Raw genomic sequence first — 23,470 nt, 5'->3', positions numbered from 1 at the left:
AATTGGATCAGTTTTGTGAAAAAATTCTGAAATTCCATGATTTTTGAGCCAAAAACTTCCAAGTTTCAAAATTTGAAACTGCATTTGGGTGAAGATCAGGTTTCACATTAGAGCACAAATATCACGTTTCAATGCAGATACTACCATTTTGTGACATTTTTGAATGACAAAGTGGCTTGAAACAAAATTGAAACTTTTTTAGCAAAGTTCCACACACAGATTAATCTCTCTCTTTCTTGCACAGACCTAGTATAGGTTTGCCTTGAAAACTCGTTTTCAAAGGGCACTAGAACTCATCCATAGGCCTTTGTGCTGGCCTGAAGCATCAGGTCTCTACACAACAGTGTAGAAAGTAACTTTAAAAATACTGTTTCTGATGCCCTCTATTTTATCATTTTCTCCCTGCACCGCTTTTATCTCTCAACACAGGGCCTGTGTATCCTCAAATCCTCAGGATTTGTCCGTTGAAAATTCCCATGAGGATACAGTGTCATCACTTTAATGTGTAACAAAGCAAGGTTTTGAAAAATCTTAGACACCTTATGTTGGAGCTTCAGCATAAAATATTTTATTTAACATTTGCTTCTTTTATTTTTTCCCCTATGATGGCATCTGTCCATAGAGGCGTTCTCAGCTCCAGTGTTTCAAAATGGCCCAGATAAAAATGGATTCAATCTGGGCTTCATAAAGAATCTTCAGCAAGTATTTGGAGAGGAAAAGAAGCTGTGGTTACTACCTATTGTATCCAGGTAAGTGGTAATCAAAACAGTGGAAAAGAGGCCAATACCATGAAGCTGAGGGCCAAATCCTGGTCCCTGGGCTCAGCCTGAGTGTCGACCAGTTATGTATTGCGGAGTTCTGCAAGAATCAAGAGGAGCTGGTGTCCTCGCATGTAGATTGAGAAGTGGCTAGGGAGTCACTCCTAAGCAACAGCTGCTGCAGCCTCATTGCTACACCTCCAGCTGTACTGCTGACTGGAAGGTGGTTAGGCAGTCATAGACCCACCAGCAAACATCTTTGCCTTGTCCCCCCAGGCTTCCTGTTAACATGGATGAATGAAACTGCCACGGAGCACAGCTTCATAGTGTACAGGTGGTCTGCACCTTCTCTATTGGCGTGTGTGTGTGTGTCTGTCTCTGTCTGTCTGTCAGTCAGTCTCTCTCTCACATACATACATACACACACGAACGATTACATTTAGCTATCTCTCTTAATGATATTTAAATGATTGAGCTAAATTGAACTCCATTTGAGTTACACCAGTAATGAATTCGGACTATAATCTTTATCCCACTGATCTTTTGCAAGAATTCAAGATCAAAATCACTTTAAAACATGGTCTATGAGCACCCATCAAAACAAGGTTCCAAAACTGAACCCAGTATTTTCCAGAATTTAGTCCTTTAAAAGTAATCTCTGGACATTGAAAGACTTGTTTTAGGTTTGACTCAAGCCCAAAGCAAGGAGTAAAGTTGTAGTTCAACCTTCAAATGAAGCAAGTTGGGAGTAGCTTATTTTCTGCCTTTGTCTCCCCAGCCAGGGTGATGGACATTCCTTTCCAATGAGAACGTTGTGTGAAGCTCAGAATCCACTGCTAGCAAATGAAGAGCAGTGGGGAGATGACGGACTGGATGAAGAGAACCATGGTAAGGTAACACAAAAGGAAATTTAGTTGTGTTTTAAACTAAAGTAACTGTTGGGTGGATTTAAAAATAGTCACTGAGAACCCACTATGAAAGTTCTTCTTATGAAAGAGCATGTTGGCTAAGTCTCTGACAGCTCTGACTTAGTTAATGAAATAGAACAAACATAAGGCCCAAGTTTGGAATGAGTCTCCCATTTTGCAGGAGGAGCTCTGCTCCTACAAATACAGTAACTCCTCACTTAAAAAGAACGAGGAGTCCTTGTGGCACCTTAGAGACCAAAAAATTTATTTGGACATAAGCTTTCATGGGCTAAAACTCCGATGAAGTGGGTTTTAGCCCACGAAAGCTTGTGCCCAAATACATTTGTTAGTCTCTAAGGTGCCACAAGGACTCCTCGTTCTTTTTGCTGATACAGACTAACATGGCTACCACTCTGAAACCTGTCGTCACTTAAAGTCGTCCCGGTTAATGTTGTTTCGTTGTTACATCGCTGATCAATTAGGGAACATGCTCGTTTAAAGTTGTGCAATGCTCCCTTATAACGTCATTTCGCAGCCACCTGCTTGCAGGGAGAGCAGCCCGTTGCAGCGAGCTGGTGGGGCTTGGAACCAGGGTGGACCGGCAGCCCCGCACCAACTCCCCTAAGTTCCCTGTGCAGCAGCCACCCAGCAGGCTATCGATTGCTGGCAGTTCAGCTGTCCGTCCCCCCACTGCCAGGTGCTGCTCCTGCCCTGTGCCTTGGAGCTGCTCTCCAGAGCCTCCTGCTTGCTGCGAGCAGGAGGAGAGGAGGCGGGGGGGGGCGCTAATGTCAGGATGTCCCCCTCCCCCCTGCTCCTGCACGCCACTTACCCTATCTCCATAGAGCAGGGGGGACACACAACAGGACTCAGGAGGGAGGGAGCTTCCTGGCAGCAGCTGCTGCAGTCTCAGCTTGCTGATTAACTTAACAAGGTAATGTACTTAAGAGTGGTGTCTGCATAATTAAAGGGGAAATGTGCATCTCTCTCTCCCCGCACACAGGGTGTATGCCTCTGTCCCTCCATTCATGCTGCCTTGTAGAGTGTGAGGCTACGTGAACAATGAGTTAACCCTTGAGGGCTCAGCCAATTGCTAGTTCATCATTTAGCAGTAAGGCATGCCCTGGGAAATATCCCACCCTCTGACTCCACCACCTCAACCAAGCTTCACAATCATCATCGCTGTGTACAGTATTAAATTATTTGTTTAAAACTTACACGCTATATATATATATAAAAATATAATGTCTCTTGTCTGTCAAAAAAAAATTTCCCTGGAACCTAACCCCCCCATTTACATTAATTCTTATGGGGAAACTGGATTCGCTTAACATCATTTTGTTTAAAGTCGCATTTTTCAGGAACATAACTACAACGTTAGGTGAGGAGTTACTGTAATTGGACTTGCAGTTTTGCACCCACATTTGCAGGCAGAAATGGTGACTTTTCTTCATCAAGCTATTTGATTGCTCCCACAAATTAAATTCGTAGATGTGTAAATACTCTTTGCACCAGGTATGCAATGTAGCTGTAGCCCTGTTGGCCCCAGGATATTAGGCAGACAAAGTGGGTAAGGTAATATTTTTTTATTGTCTCAGAACTCTGTGTGGCTCAAAAGCTTGTCTCACGCTAACAAAAGTTGGTCCAATAAAAGATATTCCCTCACTCACTGTTTGCACCCACAGTTATTTGGGACATGAAACTGTGCATGCTCAATGAGAAGTTTACCCAGCGTACATGTCAGAGTGTGTGTGCATATGTACAGTAACTGCATTTTGGCACTGTGAATCAGTCAGTAAGGATGCCCAATTATGCTTTGCCTCAGTGAGACTGTCAGGTAGGTGGTACTTAAACAAACCTGTCCATGCTGCTATAATTGGTGTTAAAGAAATACTTGTGCCTACAGCAATTATAGTGAAATGGCTTGTTTGTACAACAGTTATAATTTCAGATTAATTGAAAATTAATTTTTGGATTGATGGAAATAAGACTTGATGGACCTCTAAAAACATAGACACCCTTTTTATGTGCTGCTGTGAAATAGCCCCTGCTAATATGTCCACTCGCTGCTTGCTTTTGCTCTGGTTAAGATACCTCTACAATCAGTTTCAAAATAATTCAGTGCTTCTGCCTGTTGAATCACAATTTTTTTTCTCATGTACTTGTTAACCCCCAAACTCCGGCCTTCAAACATGATGACAAGCATTAACACATCCTGGTGTCCTGTAAAGCTTCATGCCCTCCAAGTTTTAGGGTTCCAAAATATTGTCACTTGGTGTCATGAGACAGGTGCTTTCTGTATGGAGCAAGGATAGCCACATATATATGTGTGGAAAGTATAATAATAAAGGCATAGATATTCCATCCTGGCATGAAAGCTCAGCAGATTTCTATTTAAAAAATTGGATCATGTTTTTTTCCTATAGGAATCGTGAAAACATCATAAACTCTTGTGTAACCATAACTTGTGAATTAAGCAAATATAGGTGAAGAGCTTGCTAATGCACATTTAGTGCTATAGAGACTAGGCTTTCATTAGGAGCTCAGCTTTGGTATCATGTTAACTGTTTCCAGGCTTAAAACAAGACCATTCGTGTTGTAGTTCACTTCCAGGAAGCCCCCTTTAGTCATTTTCAACAGTGCGTACTTGGGGACCTGTGTGGAAGCAATAGCTTTGTTTAAAAATAAAGCTTGTGTAGGTTTTTATAAGTGTGTGCAATCTTGTTACTTGCAGAACACAGAAAGGAGGTAGAGGAAGGATGGGCCAGTTATTAGGGCACTAGCCTAGGATCAGTTCTCTGCTCTGCCACAGACTCTCTCTTCCTCAGTTCCTCATTTTTAAAATAGGGATAATAAAACTGCCTTACCTCACAGGGATGCTGGGAGGATAAATATGGTAAAGACTCCAGCACTTTGAGATCTAATGATGAAAATTGCAATATAAGACCTCAGTATTATTTTTTTTTATTTCTGACTATACAGCACTTGCAGCCTTACTGTCCCCGGTTTAATGTTAGCTTGTGTTAAAGTTTTATTGTCATTGCAAAGCAAATAAATGAAACCTTGTCCAAGGCACACTTCAGACACTAGCACTCCAGGATTTCATGAACAGAGCTGAAGAGGCTCATTTCAACATTGGTTCAGATAAGTGATTTCAAATGGCCTTTGTACATCTGGGCTGAAAAAACATCTGCTTCTGCTAAGACGTGTATATTTTAGTTAAGCTAATCTGTCTGACACGGTGGTGCATTGCTGATGAACTTTTTAAAATAACATTGGTGTTTTTCTGTGTGCTATTCGTGATAATTTTTAAAAAAATCAATCCGTCCCTTCAGGAGTGGTTCCCAAGTCCCCTACCCTTTACAAAGTGTTATGGGCTCTGATTAAAAAGTCTGCTTAGCTCTCTAAATATGAGCATAAGCATGCATAAGAATGAAATTAGCTTTTGCCAAGTCAGCTCTCAAAATCTGAGTTTCAAGCCTTATGATCGTAGTGCTCATATAATGATCAGTGACCTGTACTAGGCTCTTTCCCAGTGAAGAAAATGGTGTGTAATCATCTTGCTCTGAAACTTGGTGAAGTTTTTTTCAGCACCAATAGGTAGGGCCATTTTGGTTAATTTCATAGCCAGAGGGTTTTTTAATTGGTCAGTTTCATGTTTTCAGATGTTTGACATCTGAAATTTCAGGGTGTTGTAACCGTGCTTCCTGCAGCTGGAAGAGGCTCCCAGAGGTGGAGGTGGGTCTGATCTTTCCCCATACTGCTGGGAGCGCCCCCACAGGGGCTCCTAGCATCCAGTCCTGGCCTCTTCCCCTGAACAACTGCTGTTTGGTGGGGGGGAGATCAGACCCACCTCTGGGCACCTCCCCAAGCTGCAGGAAGCTCCATGGCTGCATTGCCTTCAGAGCCTAGCTGAAACCAATGGGGGTGCAATGCAGCCAAGGAGCTTCCTGCAGTCAGCGGAGGTAATTGGAAGTGGGTCTGATCTCCCCCCAAGAGCAGCCATGCAGGGGAAGAAAAAGTCCTGTCCCTCCCCAGCCCGGCAGACTAGCAGCTGGAGCTCAGTGACAGATAGGAGTCCCTGGCTGGAGCGCCCCCAGCCCTGCCCCTTCCTCTCCCCTCCAATAGCTAGAGTTCACGGGGGAAGTCTAATTTCACGGTCTGTGATGTGTTTCTCACGGTCGTGAATTTGTAGGGCCCCACCAATGGGACTCGAATTCCTTCCTAGAACACAAAAGCAGAATGATCCCTCCCCTGATGTATTTAAGTGGTGTCTCTCTCCTCTTGGAGCTTTTGCAGCACACACCTATGATTGCTCAGGCACCTGCACTTTGGTAGAAGTAATAAGAGCTGTTCTCATCATCGGAGTCCCTCCTCTAGGCATATGAGGAAGAGGAAGTGACATGCCACAGAGATAATTTAAAAAAAAAAGAAAAGAAAAGAGAAAATGCTTGATCCAGTTTTGCTGTATAATGTTCTCCTTCTGAACCACCACGCTACAATCCTTGCCTGTGCTGTGGTTTGATTTTTCTGAACATAAACAAAGCGAACACCCAGCAGACCCTTAAAGCTAAAAGCAAAAATGGCAAAGGCAAACCCCTTGTGGATATAGTTTTAAAATCAATCTTGGGGGAAACTGGAAGACTTCTGAATACAAGAGACATGTTACTGAAATTCAGGAGGCGGGGAACACCATGACCTGGACTAGGTGTATGAAAAAGAATATTTTCAGTTGCTTTTATCTTCACTGTAAGATTGTGTTCCTCTCGGTTTGAAATGGGTGTTGACCTTTGCTCTGACTTTTTTTGTACATTGATTCGCTAAGGATTGTAGCATTTCAGTTAGAATGAAAAACATTCTGAGCTTCTTGATCAATCAGAAACCAAGAACATTCACTTTCAAATGCACTTTAATTCTTAAGTTATGGCATTTTTCTGATTTCATTAATGCTGTCCTTTATTCACAAACATATTCTCTCTCTAATCTATCTAGTCAGGAAGTTCCCCCAAATGGCCTGTGCTGGCAGATTATAAAATAATCTTATTTTTTCTAAAAATTAATCTTGAATTCACTTAATATCCAAATCCTGAATTAGTTGGTCCTACGTGTGCTTGGATTCTGTTTGCCCTTATAGTAACAAGATAAGGCTGTGGACAAGAACTTTTAAAATATCTATGTAGTATATGATGTTAACAACTAATCACACAGGTGGATTTAAATGTATGTTTCAGGGCAAGTCAAAATTCTAGATATAATTAATATATGTAGTACTTGGATATGTAGTACAGTAAATTTGGGAGCATAATCATGAGAGTAGAGTTCCCCCTGAATTGACCACATATTCCAGTGTTTTCTGTGTCATAGTTGGAAGCGGTAAACACAGATTATCACATAAAGCTTCAAATATCTGAAAGCACCTGATTTCAATTTAAATGTTACTCATTAGGAAATACTGTATGCATGAGAATTGCCTTGACTGCAGTTGAGGAACTTACTGCAGTGCTCTGACCAGGAGGAATTAAATAAAGAGAGACCTCCCTGTCCTGAGAAATCATCAGTTAATTTGCATAAATCCTTGAAACAAAGCCAATCACCTCTTTTTTCATTGTAGGGATTAAATTCCAATCCATGCAGATACATCCATCCCCTTCTATCACATGTATCTGAGACACAACTGATACTGCTTTGCAGTCTCTCATTTTCTAGCCATCTCTTTCCTTCCTATCAATGCACCAGCACCTCAAGTGCTATAGTACTGTAACTGAGTATTTGGATTACATCCAGAGCAATAGCAGCAAGACCGTATAATTTTCTGAACTGATCAGACCTGAAACATGCCATTAGAATTGGAAGATCTTTACTTGTCAAAGTGGCTGTTAAAGCCTGTGGCATGGACTGTGAATCAGATAATGTCAATAAATAAACTCTCAGTTTAGAAATCAGCAGGGTTACCCCTGATGGGGATGAATGTCTGATTTTTGTTTAAAATGGTGTTAGATAATTTTTTTAACATTTAATGGCTAATGGTGTATTCAGAGCATAAGGATGACAGGAACACTATTCTATCTATCTCTAACCATTTTGTTTTCAATTTTATAGGTTACCATGAAGGTTCATCTCTTGCCATGGAAATGGAGACATAGCGGTTTGCAAATCTGATGGTACAAAACTCATTCAGACAGGTCAGCGCTTTGTTTTCAGGTGACTTGAGACAGTCTGGTTCTGACATGGGACTTCTTCTGAGGCCTTGTCATTTAACCTGTTTGTCTATATCTCCTTCTGTGAAATAGGATAATAATGCCTCATAGGGACACTCTGAGGATTAATTATGGTATGTTTGTACAGAGCTTTGAATAGAAAAGTGTGAGATAAGGTAATGGAGGTTGGGGTTTGGGGGGGTTTTATTTTATTTTTTTAACCTCCCAGGACTGTGGTGCACAGAGTGTTGCCTACAGTGTTCTCTCTCCTTGTTCAGAGATCTAGAAAATAAATTTTACATATCTGTGACCTACTTGTGTGAGCTAAGAGAGCCCAGAGAAGCCCCCTCAGTTTACACACCCCATAAGAGCACCGAAAGGCATTTAACTTGAAGGAAAGGATCAAAGAGTTGAGGTATTTGATGGTGGAATGTGGCTGGGCAGTATATTCCCTCAGATTTAATCACATCTCTCCCCCGCATGACCACAGGAATGAAGATCTGTTTCATGTACTTCCAAAAGTAGCAGGTAGAATACTGTGGAATAGGGGAGGAGTTGGGAATAGCCATGCTACATAGTAAATTCCTCTTCCATGCAATCAGGGCTAAATTACAGTAGCTTACAATGCTCAAGTCAGTAGTGACTCTCCCATCTGGCTTTTTCTCACCGTGGAGGGGCCTGGGTATAACAGCAGATGGCATGGGCTGGAAGAGGAGTCAGGTCCTTCATGTCAGAATGTCACTGATCCATCAACTTAGCTCCCATATGTTCTGGCCTTCACGACATTGGGAGGATGCCCTCTCACAGCTCCACTCAGTTATGAGCTGTGTCCTCCTCAAGTCTCTGCAAAGGAACCATGCAATGAAGCACCACTTTAAGAGATCTACTTCTCTTTCTTTTCTGTAGGTAGGGCAGTGTAGGGCTGTGGGTAGACAGAGGACATTTAACCCTTATTTTGTTCAAAGTGTTAATTGTAAACTCTGTGCTAACGCAGCATAATCCAGTACCTTGTTCTGTGCTTCAAAAAGATGATTTAAGGCCTGGTCTAAACTAGAGAATTATATGGTAGAACTACGTCACTCAAGGGGTGTGAAGAATCCACGCCGCTGAGCGATGTAGTTATACCAACCTAACCCTGGTGTAGACAGAACTATGTCGGGGGGGGGGGGAGGAGCTACTCCTGTCATCAAAGCTACCACCTCTCGGGGAGGTGGATTTGCTACGGTGACGGTGTAGTAGCATCTTCACTAAAGCGCTACAACTGCGCTGCTGTAGTGTGGTACGTGAAGACAAGCCCTAAGACTATTTGATAAACTACTTGTTATAGCTTTTGAATATGCATCCACTTTATTCTGAGGAGGACGATGCTACCAACCCAGGAAGGAAATGTTCCGAATCTTGATAACACTGAAAGCCACTTGCTGCCCTACACCCATCAAAAATGCTAGTGAGAAGGCAAAGTGTTTCCTTGAAGTCTGTATGATTTAAAATAAAAATGTTGAACCCAGTATAAAGGCTGAAGCAGGCAGGTGTGAATTGCTCTGACAGAACAATGCTTAGTTTATTTTTCTTGTTCCTTTAAATTTCAGCTTCCTTCTCAGGAGCCAGCATCTTTTCTTTGCACAGACTTCAGAATTGAAGGTCAGGAAGCAAATGGATATTCAGGATAAAAAAACATCATGAAGTATTATCTATCTGGAATCCTAACGTTCTAGACTGATTGTCCAGAATACCTGCTGGGCGGATCTTTCAGGGCTTTACAAGTTCAGGGTGTTTTAAAGTTAATGTCTGAGCGGAGCAGTTTCATAGACAGTGGGCCAGGGCAGACTGGCCTGAATATATCTATATATAATTGTGTCTGTAATAGGTGAAAAGTGTTGGTGTAAATGCATTTCCACAGTCCTTTACATTGCTGCAAACATCTGGCACTCTAAATCTCAAAATACTTCAAGCCTTTATATTCCCAGGCAGGCTGTTTATCTTGGGCCTGATTCTTCAGCCTTTACTCATGGTGAGTAAAATGTACACATAAATCAACAGAATTTCTTGAGTAAGTACTACTCAATGTGAGTCAGGTTTGCCAAATCAGGGCCTAAATTGGAAGAGCCCTTTGTGTGTATGTGCAGTGTATATTTAGATAACATGCATGTACATTTGCAACTGTATATGTGCATAAAATACCTGCTCATGCTGGCAGAAGCAAGGTTAAAGAACATGCCAAGGCCACTGATGCTTCTGTCTAGAAATGCATCATCCTCAGTACAATTTTGAAGTTTATTGGCCTTCAAGCACAATCCTGTAGCAGGTACTCAAATGTTATATTGTCTAAAATTCCCTTTAATGACTTCATTTAATTCCTAGGCCTAATGTATGGGAATCTAACAATCACATAGAGCACATTCTTCTTCCCTCTCCCACCAGGATCCGCATTTTACAAAGGTTTTTAATCACTGTTTTCAGTTCCCCATAAACATTGATCTAGAAGCAGGTAAATTAGAAACTTGCATTGAATGTATGGCTCCAGCAAGTGTGATTGGAGCCTCAACCAAGATGGTTTTAGCCCCATAATGCTGAACACAGCAGCTGATGTATTATATTAGCTCAAACTTCTGCCTGATTAAATGTATTGACTGGGGCTGTAAAGATTTTTTCAATACCAAGCTGTGGTCATATTTCCCAGTTACTTAGCATTCCTTTGACTGCACATCATTGTTCCAGATTTTTTTAAGCTACTTTTGCAATCAAGAATTTTATACTAGGTAATGGAATTTGGAGTTTTTGGGTCGTAGATGTTATGTAGTTCTTAGTGGTAGGTCTTAATTTTCTCTTTCCACCTGCAAGATTCAGGATTGACAGCTCCATCATCATCCATGCTGGAAATCAGATGCTTGTTTCATAATAGTAATGTATGGACAATACTAATATTAGTCCTTAAGCATAGGTCATAAGATCAGTCATTATGCTCACTATATACCATTTTAGATACAACTTTTTATTTAGTATCAGTCTTTACTTTCCTGTGGACAGTTCCTGAAACAGCAAGTATGGATGTGATGAGAAACTGCTTGATAAATGTTCAGTGACAAAGGCCTTGTCTACAGAATAGACTTTTTCCCCCTGAGATTTCTCTCTTGCTGCTATGAGAGGAGGATATACCAGTGGTAGCAGCAGCTGGAAATTGTAGGGGAAGAACCTGGTGTACATAACACTCCTCCTCCCACCTTCTGTCACAGATATAAATCACTGCTTTTGGAAGAGACGTCTTTCATCTCTGTATTTAAATCCTGGAGCTGGTAATCGAACTCTTGCTTTCAGCAGCAACATATTTTACAAACACCTAATTTAACTCCTGGAAGCTGGGGTAAGTGGGACTGCAGAACACATCCATATCCTAGTGTAGGTTCTCTTCTCATCTCTTTTTTTGAGTGTGTTAGCTAATTAATTTGTACATTGTGCAGATGGGACCTCAGACACCTCTTTTGGTAGCTGTTCTGTTATTAGGTGGCTCTCAACATTTTTTTTTTATCAAATCTGAATCTGCCTTTCTTTAATTTAAGCCCATTACTGCTTTTAATACATTCATAGTCAACTTCTGTAAAGGCTTGCTCCTTTCATTACGTTATTTTCTGTGAAATACTAAGGAAAGATAGCCATGAAATCAAAGTAATTGCCCAATCTCATACAAAATGTGTTTCAAGGGAGATTTTCAAAGGGAGAAATGCAGTTAAGTGTCTTAACTCCCACTGAAAATTAATGGGAGTTAGGTACCTAACTGGTGTTTGTGCCTTTAAAAATCTTCCCTTAAATCACTACAAACTCTTTAAAATGCCCTATGTATAAAAATGTGAAGATAAGGATTGTAGCAGGAGGCTGGCATATTATCTGTTAGCTTGATTGTATCCCTCAGAGCAGGAAGAACAGTGCTGCAGCCAGACCCACGTGGAACTCCTGGAGTTTTTTAGGTAGGTTCTTGTATCTCTTGTTTTGTTTTTCTGTTTACAGCCATCTAATTCTTTTGTTTCTTGCCAAAGCTAACTGTACAGTGGTAGCAGGAGAGTATCTACAAGGTGCTATAGAAGCTGCTCCTGTTTGCTCACTGACTGCAGCTCTGACCTTCTTCTTTGAGTAGACCACATCAGGCTGCATTTCCTGTTGCAATTATCCCTAAAATGGCAGACCATCAGTGTTTATACAACTGTCCAATTCATAACGGGACAGTCTGAAGTAATTTCAGGTATTTTGAAATACTGTTTTGAAATTTCCACACTTAATTTACATATTCTAATTTAGAAAGCTATTCTGTAGCCAGGTAAGGCTGCAGGTCTCCTTTTTAAGGTAACTTGGTGACTGTCTCCTGTCCAAGACTGTGTAACTGTTTCTTAGCTCTTCAAAATCTACTTTTAAAAATCAGTACCAAGGCTCAAAACTAAATGTGCTTAGAAAATAAAATAAAATGAAATCAATGCTGAAGTTCAATCCAAGTGAAACGTGACAAATATAGTACAAAGCAGGAATGTCTGAGTGACAAAAAAATCAGTTTTCAAAATAAACCTGTTTGCTTTTAGAAGAAATGGTCATACTATGATTGCAGATCGAATTTGTGGATGCTGCAGTCCAATGCAACAGAGTGGAGTTGTGCAAAAACTTTACATCCCAAGAAAGAAGCACAGAAAACTGAGTACAGAAAACTGTATTGAACATAATTATGCCCAAAAATGGAGAGATACAGTGTGCCTTTATTTCCTTCCCTAGAGATATTCTGCATCTGCCGCCTTCAAGGCTGCATGTAGATGAATAACCAGGCCCTTTGGGGAAGCCTAGCACTTCATACAATATTTCTACTTAAGTTTCCCTGCTTTGATGGTGTGTCGTGACTACAGATCTACTCCTAAGGTCACAGAGGATGACATACTAAGAAGTGTATAACTCGGTCGGTATTTTTCACTATTAAAAAGGATTCTGTCAGCTTGAAATCTAGTCACCATAAAAATTGAGTTAAATAGTTTCGACACTACCTGTGATTTGTTGTGGTTTTACAGTCAGGTTCCTATTTATTTTGTAAAGTGTTTTTTTTCCCCTTCCTTCCCTGTTTCTGTAGGAAAGTCGTGCACGAACATCAGGGGAAATGCACTATGCACACAACGCTATCAAAAGCACTAAGTAAATGCACTGAAAAAACAGACTGTTGGTAAAATATTCAGCCCGGAGTGTGATTTTTAACATTCTGATAGCCCTTTAAATTTAAGGGTGCATTTTCTCTTTCACTGGTGCTATTTGCTGGGCATATTTTTATGCTGCATCACAGAAAGAGATGTTTAAGTCCTATGATATCATCAGGATCCAGTTGTGTCTCTGTTCTTGCCAAGGAAAAGAATGGGCTTCACAGCTGTAAACTGAATCCCAGAAAACAGGAGTTAAAGCTCTATTAAACTTTTGGAGCACAATCCTTCTAGCAGGTCCCAATGTTTATTTTTAAATTGTGTGAATGCAATATTCCTGAAAGGTGCCAGATTGATAGCCCTGCACAGTGTACTGTTTAGCCACAAACTGGAGGCAGCAGTACAAGCTTTCCCGAAAGGGAATACCTCTGGGGCTAAAATAGCTGGCAGTCTGCTTTGAGAAATGAAGGCTTGAATGGACAGAGAGAGGCAAGTTGCCAGTTAGTGCTCTCCATGGTGGCTTTTTGTGCTTTGGATGTGGAAACTGAATTGAAATCACTGAATTCAATTTATGTAATTCACCAAACAGCCATCAGAGAGTAATTTTTAGTCACAACCAACCTGGACTGAATTCAAACCAGAGACCTAAAGATGAAAAGCTTAACAGGGGTTCCTAAAGTCTCTTTGGAAATGTTAAACAGTAAACATTAATTTAGCTCAAAGTCTAAGAACTTGGGTATTGAAACTCCCCATGCAAAGCACGTTCCCCTGTTCCCCCAGCCCCAGATCCATTTTATACTGACTGTGGTGTTCATATCAGATAAGAAACACATTTATTTGTCCTATCCTCCTCTTCCTCTCTCCTCCCCCCCCCCCCCCCCCAAAAAAATGACCGTACTTATAAACACTTTCCCCAGTGAATGTCACCACATGCACAAAGAATGCTGTGGGTGGATTTTACTGTAATATGAATCATTCCGTCAAGCTGCCTGTCTCCTATGAATAACAGTCCAAAATATCCCACTGACAATTATCCTCTTTACATTCCAGATACCCTGCTCTAACAAGCAGGTAAGGCATCATATTGATGCCTGCATAGGGTGTCTTGTGACAAGGCCTCTCCTTGGCCAGTGAGTTGCTCTCCAAGGAATTAGTGTTTGTAAGCATCTCTGCACTGCAGTTTGTTTTGTAAATTTGGACTCTTGCTGAATCAGTGTAAGATGTTTTTGGAGTAGAATAAGTTTTTGTATTCCTTTAAACAGGAATTCAGTTCTGTACATTTTTAATAGACTATACTTGTTGCATGTAGGCGTACTGTAATCAGTAAGGACTAGGAAGCTTTCTATTAGCATGACAGTGTGATGAATGTTTACTTGCCAGAAATGGCCAGAGCTGTGGTTCAGCAAAATATACAGTGTATTCCAAGTATAGGAGGTGTGTATTCTGGCACAGGCTGAAAGCATAATTTTGTACCAGTTACAGGACTAGCTGCATAAAGTCTGTAACACAATATGAATGTAACCTGTCAGGAAGTACTTCCTTTGTATCTAACAATGTGGATGGAGGAGTTAAGATTTTAAAGATGCATTCAGGGAACAACTGCCTTCAGTACAGTTGTTAAGCCAGCACAGCAGACTTGCCATTCATATGGCTGACTGTTCCACAGAAGTGTTAAAGGAACTGATCATTAATAATTGTAAGCAGGTTAACAAAACATTGCTGGACCCTTGCCTGTTAGGCCTGAGTCAACTCAAAGTTGCACGTTCTCTTTGTGTCTGTGGTACAATGTTTTGAAACTGATCTACTTGAAAAATGTCTTGTTCTTATTGGTATTTTTCAGTTGTCAGCAGGTGTTCTGATGCAGAACATTTCAAACTGAGGTTTTTTCCCACAAACCATCAATTAAAGCATTTGCATGGCAGAGTTGCTTTTTCATTAAAACTAATGTTCTGTTAGCAGCTTGGAGGGTGGCAACCAATTCAGACATGGAGCATTAGATATGTACTTTTCCTGATCATTTCCTCTTATTTCATCTCGTTTCACTTTTTTGATAATTAACAGTCCACCAAGATGATAGCCATTTGTTCATTTTAGTTTTTACAGGCATTCTTATTTCATTTTGTTAAAGAAGAATACAAAGTGAGAAGAGTTTTTCTTTCTGATCGCATGCAAATGACTTACAATTTATTATTTTTCAGCCAGCTGCATTTTTTCCTTTAGTTACTAATACAGAGAGTGGATGGAATGGGCTCTCAAAAAATGTCGTGCAATGTAATTTCTTGGTTTGATGTCAATTTGTTGATGGGTATCTTTGCATCATCCTTGTCATTCTGATTTGTTTTTTTGTTCAGTGCAGCAAGATCCAATTTTCTATATCTTCTTTTGAATGCTTAAATATTTTTGTAAATCCCTATTTTACTGTTTTCTGTCTGCAATTTGGAATGTACACATTGAAATTTTTAAAAATGGTATTAGGTTTTACATTTATATTTCAAGTAAGACCAAAAATCTTTTATGCCCGCAAAGATGCGGTTTAAAGTATTCATTCTATATCAGGATTTGAGGTTTGCAGCAGCATCTGCAGTACAGCTGGTATTAGAAAAATGCATAATTGTTAAAATACACAAAATAGAAAAGGGTCATTCTTGTTCTTTTATTCCAGTTGTGCTTAGGAAGAGGCATTCTTTTTGCACTGGGTGCTAATATCAAACAGCCCATGTAATGCAAAGGTGATTTTACTAAACAGAACTTTTTTGCTACTTGTAACTAACTTTGCATTTACTTGTGACCAAATCCTATACCAAACCTGGACAGACAGAGGTGTCTTTCCCCCACTCGCAAAGCTGTAGAGCCTTTGCAGTGTATTATCTATTACACACCTGCATGGAAGGAAAGCACATAATCTGTATCTCTGTGTTTTTCTTTCTCCTCTGGGCCCTGGTGCTCAGTGAGCCCTAAAGCTGTTTTGTGGTGCATCTATAAATGGAGCAAAGTCATGACACAGGCATCTGGTATCCTAACTGTGCAACAAACCACCCTGGTTCTGGTGCAGACAGGGCCTTTCTACAAGGGTGAAGGACACTAAGCTCTTGTCTAAACATGAAAGTTATTCTAGAATAAGGTAGGGTGTGAATTTCAAGTGCAATGGCTATTCCAGAATAACTTGTGTGTAGACAAACCCCAAGTACCATAAAAATGTAAGTTGCTTCATTTATGCAGGGAGCTTTGATTTTAACTTCCGCCAGTTCTTTTGTAAAGTTTTCAGTGCATCTTCATTTAGGGACGGACTTGAGCCATCATTTAGTCAAGGGAGATCCTCCTTCCCTAAGTTTTTAAAACACGAGCATTTTAAAAATAACTTTTTTAAAAAATTCATACTTACCTGTGAGATGTAAGCAACCTACATGTTGGAGTTCACTTTTCATTAGTTATTTTGTTTAATATTTTACTCTACTTCAAAATCCATTTTGACTGGTCAGCTTCACTCCTTGCTGCACAGGCATGGGTTTTGTTTGCTGGGGAAGGTGTGAATCAAACTAAACATTTTATCCAAACTACTCAGAAAGCTTTGCTTGGGGAGAAAACCTACTGTCACTCGTCCCCTTCAATCTTAACAACCAGTGCAGAGAACTTTCCCTTTGCACTAATGTAAACTGGCATAGTGAGCCATATCATGTCAGCAACTTTAAACGGGACTGCCATTTGATTTAAATTAGTTCTGCCTTACATATACACACTAACTTACTTGCTGGCACAATATGGCCCTATGTTCATACCAGTAAGTGTGTTTTCTTTGCTTTTTTTGAAATGCATCTTGCAGATTAAATGATTACTGGAGTGTTCAGCTAAGACTGTGATAGATTGGAACTGCATGAGGTTTTATCTCTCACACTTCTTTATGTCAACAGGGGGGCCAAATGTTTTCCATAATGTTATGAAAAGTCTGACAGCATTGGGAATGTTTTTGCGCAGTTTCAAGAGTTTTTATTAGCGATGCTGGCATTGGCTTTTAGTGTCAAATGGATTTTTACAAAAACTTTCTGTACAAACCACCATTTTTATTGGCCAACAAACATTCTCTATATTTGATGTGTTAGTAAGTTTCAGTAGCACTTTCAAGGAGTTTTTATGGTTTGAATACTGTATATTATGCATTGTTTTCTACTATTTGTTTTTTTACTAGAGAATCGCATGGTTTATACTGTATTGCAGTAAAGAACTGCATTAAAATTGTTTTAGCTTTACACTGATGTTGATTATTGGCCATAAGTTAGTCTAGAGCACCATTTCACAGGCAAGGTCTTGTAAGCCTGAAACAGCTGTCTGAGGACAGGAGGGTGTGATAGCTCATCCCACCTAGGCGAGGTTTGAGAAGATCTCACTGCTGGAGCTGCGCACATGGCAAGCTTAATTCCTGCCTCCTTTGCCCTGGTGAAGGGATACTTGCACCAGCTTGTCTTTTTGAGGAGAATTCCCATTCCACCCTATTACAGGCAGGAAGCTTACCAGTACACCACACTACAGCATTTATGTGTTGGGATATTTTTTGGATGATATTAAGCACCATGTTAAGGTGAGGTACAAGTTTTACAAACAGGCAATCCAGTTGCTATCACTTATGTGTGAAAAACTTTTTTTGCTTCTCTTTCCAGAATAAACTGTTCGCGCTAGGTATTCCAAAAAATTACAGTAAGACAAGACCCTGTTTTGTTGTGCACTTGAAGCTGACTGACTTAAATATTTTACAGTAAAAATTACACACCAAGAAGCTAGAACTACATTTAAAGTGTCAGAGTTTTAGCTTGTGTTTAAGAAGCATTTAGACCTAATTACTGGACATAAAATGCAAGACAGCTACCAACATAAACCCCTTTCTTAGGAATGCTGGCTGATGGATAGGGCTAGAAACCAGGCATCACTTCATCTGACAGTTTACTTATCTTTAAAATGGTTAATTAGAACACATATGTAGCTTAACACATAGGGGTTTTAATAAGGCACAACTGCTAAGTATTTTGTGTAGAGATTTTTTTTGAAAACCGTACTGTTGCCATCTTCAGCACTAGCCCTTTGAGCATTTTCACTACAGCAGCAAGTGGGTTATGGTGGAAGGTTTCTTTATTTTTTAGTACCACAGAGCTTAATGAGGCACCTACATGTTTTACTATGTGGAATTAATCCATAAAGAACAATGACCTAAAAAGAGTTGAAATCAATGGCTGTGGGCACCATCCAGGGACCAGAAATCTACCTCTGGTGCTAATGTCTATGCAGAGTTCCTAGTGCCTTCATGATTTTTGAATTAGTAAAATAAGCTGTAATGACTACACCAGCACAATGAAAACTGTACCAACATAAAATGAAATCTACACTGCATGCTTTACAGCATGATTTTATTTTGCTATTGCAAACAGCTATAGAACAGGGTTATGAAAGAATAAATAAGTTAAAGCACTGAGGGTGTAACAATTTCCAAAAGCTCATTAAACAGCCTTTAGTTTATAATAATTGAATGTTCTTCATTATTGTATCTGATTCAATTTTCAGAAAGTAACCAAACAAAATGAATGTAGGTCAAATATTTTTCCCCTCTGGCCAATAAAGATTTTAAATATGCCTGCAGCCAGCCCTGCTACAAATAATAAAACGTAGAAAAACACCATTGTAATATACAGCAACATATTGACATAACCAGTTTGTGTTAAGTGTCAGTCCGTTCCAAAATACTTCTGTCCAAAGTGTGTTGGTGCAACAGGATGAACTTCTGTAGTTAAAATTGTGATCTCTGGGAACTCCTGGATGATAGATTTGGCACCTTTTAAGGAAGAAAGAAGGAAATAGTTGAAACTACACTTTGTAGTTCAGTCCAGCACCTACAGGATTTTATAATCAGTTGAGCAGAGGTTGGTCCCCTGTAGTTACCTCACCTCCGCTGTTTGATCCACTTTTTGCATTTACACTGGGCTTGTGCAGGGCTGAAATTGTGGAAAAGCAGCATCACTTGCCCCACAACCTCAGCCGTGCAGAACACAATGCCATCCACAGCCTCAGAAACAACTCTGACATCATAATCAAAAAGGCTGACAAAGGAGGTGCTGTTGTCGTCATGAATAGGTTGGAATATGAACAAGAGGCTGCTCGGCAGCTCTCCAACACCACTTTCTACAAGCCATTACCCTCTGATCCCACTGAGAGTTACCAAAAGAAACTACAGCATTTGCTCAAGAAACTCCTGAAAAAGCACAAGATCAAAATCGCACAGACACACCCCTGAAACCCTGACCTGGGATGTTCTATCTACTACCCAAGGTCCATAAACCTGGAAATTCTGGGCGCCCCATCATCTCAGGCATTGGCACCCTGACAGCAGGATTGTTTGGCTATGTAGACTCCCTCCTCAGGCCCTACGCTACCAGCACTCCCAGCTACCTTGGAGACACCACTGGCTTCCTGAGGAAACTACAATCCATCGGTGATCTTCCTGATAACACCATCCTGGCCACTATGGATGTAGAAGCCCTCTACACCAACATTCCACACAAAGATGGACTACGAGCCGTCAAGAACACTATCCCCGATAATGTCACGGCTAACCTGGTGGCTGAACTTTGTGACTTTGTCCTTACCCATAACTATTTTACATTTGGGGACAATGTATACCTTCAAATCAGCGGCACTGCTATGGGTACCCGCATGGCCCCACAGTATGCCAACATTTTTATGGCTGACTTAGAACAACGCTTCCTCAGCTCTTGTCCCCTAACGCCCCTACTCGCGCTATATTGATGACGTCTTCATCATCTGGACCCATGGAAAAGAAGCCCTTGAGGAATTCCACCATGATTTCAACAATTTCCATCCCACCATCAACCTCAGCCTGGTCCAGTCCACACAAGAGATCCACTTCCTGGACACTACAGTGCTAATAAGCGATGGTCACATAAACACCACCCTATACCGGAAACCTACTGACCGCTATTCCTACCTACATGCCTCCAGCTTTCACCCTGACCACACCACACAATCCATCGTCTACAGCCAAGCTCTGCGATACAACCGCATTTGCTCCAACCCCTCAGACAGAAACAAACACCTACAAGATCTCTGTCAAGCATTCTTACAACTACAATACCCACCCGTGGAAGTGAAGAAACAGATTGATAGAGCCAGAAGAGTTCCCAGAAGTCACCTACTACAGGACAGGCCTAACAAAGAAAATAACAGAACGCCACTAGCCGTCACCTTCAGCCCCCAACTAAACCCCTCCAACGCATTATTAAGGATCTACAACCTATCCTGAAGGATGACCCAACACGCTCACAAATCTTGGGAGACAGGCCAGTCCTTGCCTACAGACAGCCCCCCAACCTGAAGCGAATACTCACCAGCAACCACATACCACACAACAGAACCACTAACCCAGGAACCTATCCTTGCAACAAAGCCTGTTGCCAACTGTGCCCACATATCTATTCAGGGGACACCATCACAGGGACTAATAACATCAGCCACGCTATCGGAGGCTTGTTCACCTGCACATCTACCAATGTGATATATGCCATCATGTGCCTGCCATGTACATTGGTCAAACTAGACAGTCTCTACGTAAAAGAATAAATGACGCAAATCAGATGTCAAGAATTATAACATTCACAAACCAGTTGGGAAACACTTCCATCTCTCTGGTCATGCGATTACAGACATGAAAGTTGCGATATTACAACAGAAAAACTTCAAATCCAGACTCCAGCGAGAGACTGCTGAATTGGAGTTCATTTGCAAATTGGATACAATTAACTTAGGTTACCTTGCATAATTACTTAGCCACTCCCAGTCTCTGTTTAAGCCTATTTCCCCTTGTTTTCCTAACACCCACCCCCACCCTTCCTCATACATTCTTGTTAAACCCTGGATTTGTGCTGGAAATAGCCCACCTTGATTATCATACACATTGTAAGGAGAGTGATCACTTTAGATAAACTATTACCAGCAGGAGAGTGGGGTGGGGGTAGAGAATAACACCCATTTTTTCATGGTTTGTGTGTATAAAAATCTTCTGTATTTTCCACAGTATGCATCCGATGAAGTGAGCTGTAGCTCACTAAAGCTTATGCTCAAATAAACTGGTTAGTCTCTAAGGTGCCACAAGTACTCCTTTTCTTTTCTGCTATGTCTCTGTTTGAATTTCACGAGTAGCCCTGACAGGCATTAGAATTTCTCCATCCTCCCACCCCACTAAACAGAAACCAAAAGTCCTTCTCAAAGCCCCAGAAGTCAGCAGAGTAATATGGGACTGAATTCCTTTCTTAACCAGTCAATGCCACTGTTATTCACAAGGGATCGCTATTGAGTCATATGACATGCCCTTTAACAGAGTGGAAAGGAAAACATCAAATTGAACCAATGTCTTTCACGTCACATTTAATAAACTACCATGACCACCTGTTGTTGTTTTGTTTACATTTTATCCATTTCTTTCCTCGATTTATGACTTTTCTCCCACTTCAGTCCCCAAATAAGACTACATTAAATCAGCTCACTGGAACTCTTTTTAAAATCTACTCATTGTGTACAGTTCTGTGTTGCATGAATAACCTGCTCCCAACCTATTCCTTCAACTTACCATGAGGTGTGGAGAATAGGCTTAGTAGGATAATGACACTTGGTTGAACGCCATGTTCTATAAGAACTTTTACAGCTTCAATGACAGTATTGCCAGTGCCTGGGAGGAGGGGAAAAACAACACTATCCTTATCAGAAAGACTTTACAAGTCATTTGGAACTAGATTAAGCAGAATTCACCTTCAGAGGGGATTAGTGTACCACTAATACTAGCGTGTAAGTAAACAGACGGAATATGTCCCTTTTCTGCTGCAGAACAGACCACTCACTCTGTTACCTATGGCAGCTTCGTGCCTTGATGACGCTACTGCAGCTCGGCACTAAAATACTGTATTAAGGGCAGGTTTCAGAGTAGCAGCCGTGTTAGTCTGTATTCGCAAAAAGAAAAGGAGGACGTGTGGCACCGTAGAGACTAACCAATTTAAATAAATGGGCTAGTCTCTACCGTGCCACATGTCCTCCTTTTCTTTTTGTATTAAGAGCCTGACCCAAAGTCCATTGACATCAATTGGCTCTTGGTTAGTCCCTCTGGCAAGAAATCACAGTTGAAACAGAAAATGACAATCGAGTTCCTTGTGAAGGAGGAGAATTAAGTATTAGAAAATTCGCTTCAGCCTGATGTAAACTCTACCAGCTTCTGAGGCTCTTTGGTGGCATTAATTAATTTAATTTTGAAATAATTTAATATAAACTGTTAAATAGAATTTTTAAATGTAAAATTAGCGTTAACTAGTATTTAATTAATTTGAAATTTTAAAGTGTTTAGCATGCAATAATAGTTCTAAATCTTTTCTACACTTACATACTAAAATTTATATATTAAAAAAGCAATTTACAGCAAACCCCAGTTCTCCCCCACCCCACATACACAGTGGGTCATACTCAAGCAATTTGCACCACATTTATTTTACCTCATTAGGTAGCGCCTCAACGTGTGTATTTTGAAAATAATGCCTCAACAAGTAATGCAGTTTGACTAAGGACTTGGCTACACTTGTGAGTTAGAGCACATTAAAGCAGCCCCGGGCGCCCAAGCTCCCTACCCATCCGCACTGGCAAGGCAGGTAGAGCGCTCCTGGTACTCCACCTTGGTGAAAAGATTAACGCTTGCTGCGTCTTGACTGAAATGTCCGGGCGTCAGTGTGAACGAGGTGTTGCATTACTGCGCTCTGATCAGCCTCTGGAAACGTCCCATAATCCCCTTAAGTCAAGTGGCCACTCTTGTAATTGTTTTTGAATCACTACAGGAATGCAGATATGCCCTTTGAAAGCTCCGTTTCTGACAGCCGGCTGCTTATCTGCTCCGAGACAAAGCAACCATTACTGTGGAATGCTGAGAGAGAGAGGCGAGGGGGGGGTCTGCTGCTGTCTGAACTTACAAGACAGCATGCTGACATGCTCTCTGCCCCCCCAAACCCCTCTCTCTCCCCCCACATACACACAACACACTCCCTGTCACACTGCCCCCCCAAACCCCTCTCTCTCCCCCCACATACACACAACACACTCCCTGTCACGCTCCACCCCACCCCACCCCCATTTGAAAAGCACACTGCAGTCACTTGCATGCTGGGATAGCTGCCCATAATGCACCACTCCCAATGCTGCTGCAAATGTGGCCACGCCAGTGCGCTTGAAGCTGTCAGTATGGACAGACTGCAGTGCTTTCCCTACTGCGCTCTCCAAAGGCTGGTTTAATTCAAAGCCGTCTACGTCGGCAAGTGTAGCCATGCCCTAAGGCTTATTCTAGCCGAACTTGATAAATTCTCTGCTGTGTTGCTCAAGGCAAGCTAAAATCCTACTAGTAGTCATTGACATTCAGGGAATTT

The 23,470-nt window shown here is 41.0% G+C and overlaps 2 protein-coding genes across 6 annotated transcripts in view; one reads left to right on the top strand and one right to left on the bottom strand.

Annotated features, from left to right (window-relative positions):
* ZDHHC15 (zDHHC palmitoyltransferase 15) overlaps positions 1-13,895 on the top strand; it is a 36,454-nt gene extending 22,559 nt beyond the window's left edge. For 3 of the 5 annotated variants that reach the window (XM_073361129.1, XM_073361128.1, XM_073361130.1), the window contains 4 exons: positions 623-749; positions 1,537-1,646; positions 7,763-7,845; positions 9,450-13,895. In XM_073361129.1, coding sequence (XP_073217230.1) covers positions 623-749; positions 1,537-1,646; positions 7,763-7,806 — 281 coding nt within the window. In that variant the 3' untranslated portion in view covers positions 7,807-7,845; positions 9,450-13,895. The remainder of the gene's footprint in view (positions 1-622; positions 750-1,536; positions 1,647-7,762; positions 7,846-9,449) is intronic. The other 2 variants (XR_012160964.1, XR_012160963.1) reach the window with 2 other exon arrangements.
* A 1,200-nt stretch (positions 13,896-15,095) lies between these two features.
* Positions 15,096-23,470, bottom strand: part of UPRT (uracil phosphoribosyltransferase homolog) — a 30,027-nt gene continuing 21,652 nt past the window's right edge. Inside the window, exons 6-7 of the mRNA XM_073361131.1 lie at positions 21,643-21,741; positions 15,096-18,834 (exon numbers count right to left, since the gene is read on the bottom strand). Coding sequence (XP_073217232.1) covers positions 18,728-18,834; positions 21,643-21,741 — 206 coding nt within the window. The 3' untranslated portion in view covers positions 15,096-18,727. The remainder of the gene's footprint in view (positions 18,835-21,642; positions 21,742-23,470) is intronic.

This window comes from Lepidochelys kempii, chromosome 9, assembly GCF_965140265.1.
Source record: "Lepidochelys kempii isolate rLepKem1 chromosome 9, rLepKem1.hap2, whole genome shotgun sequence".
Classification (NCBI taxonomy): Eukaryota; Metazoa; Chordata; order Testudines; family Cheloniidae; genus Lepidochelys; species Lepidochelys kempii.
The sequence above is the reverse complement of the archived record's forward strand: the minus strand, read 5'-3'. Positions and strand labels throughout refer to the sequence as shown.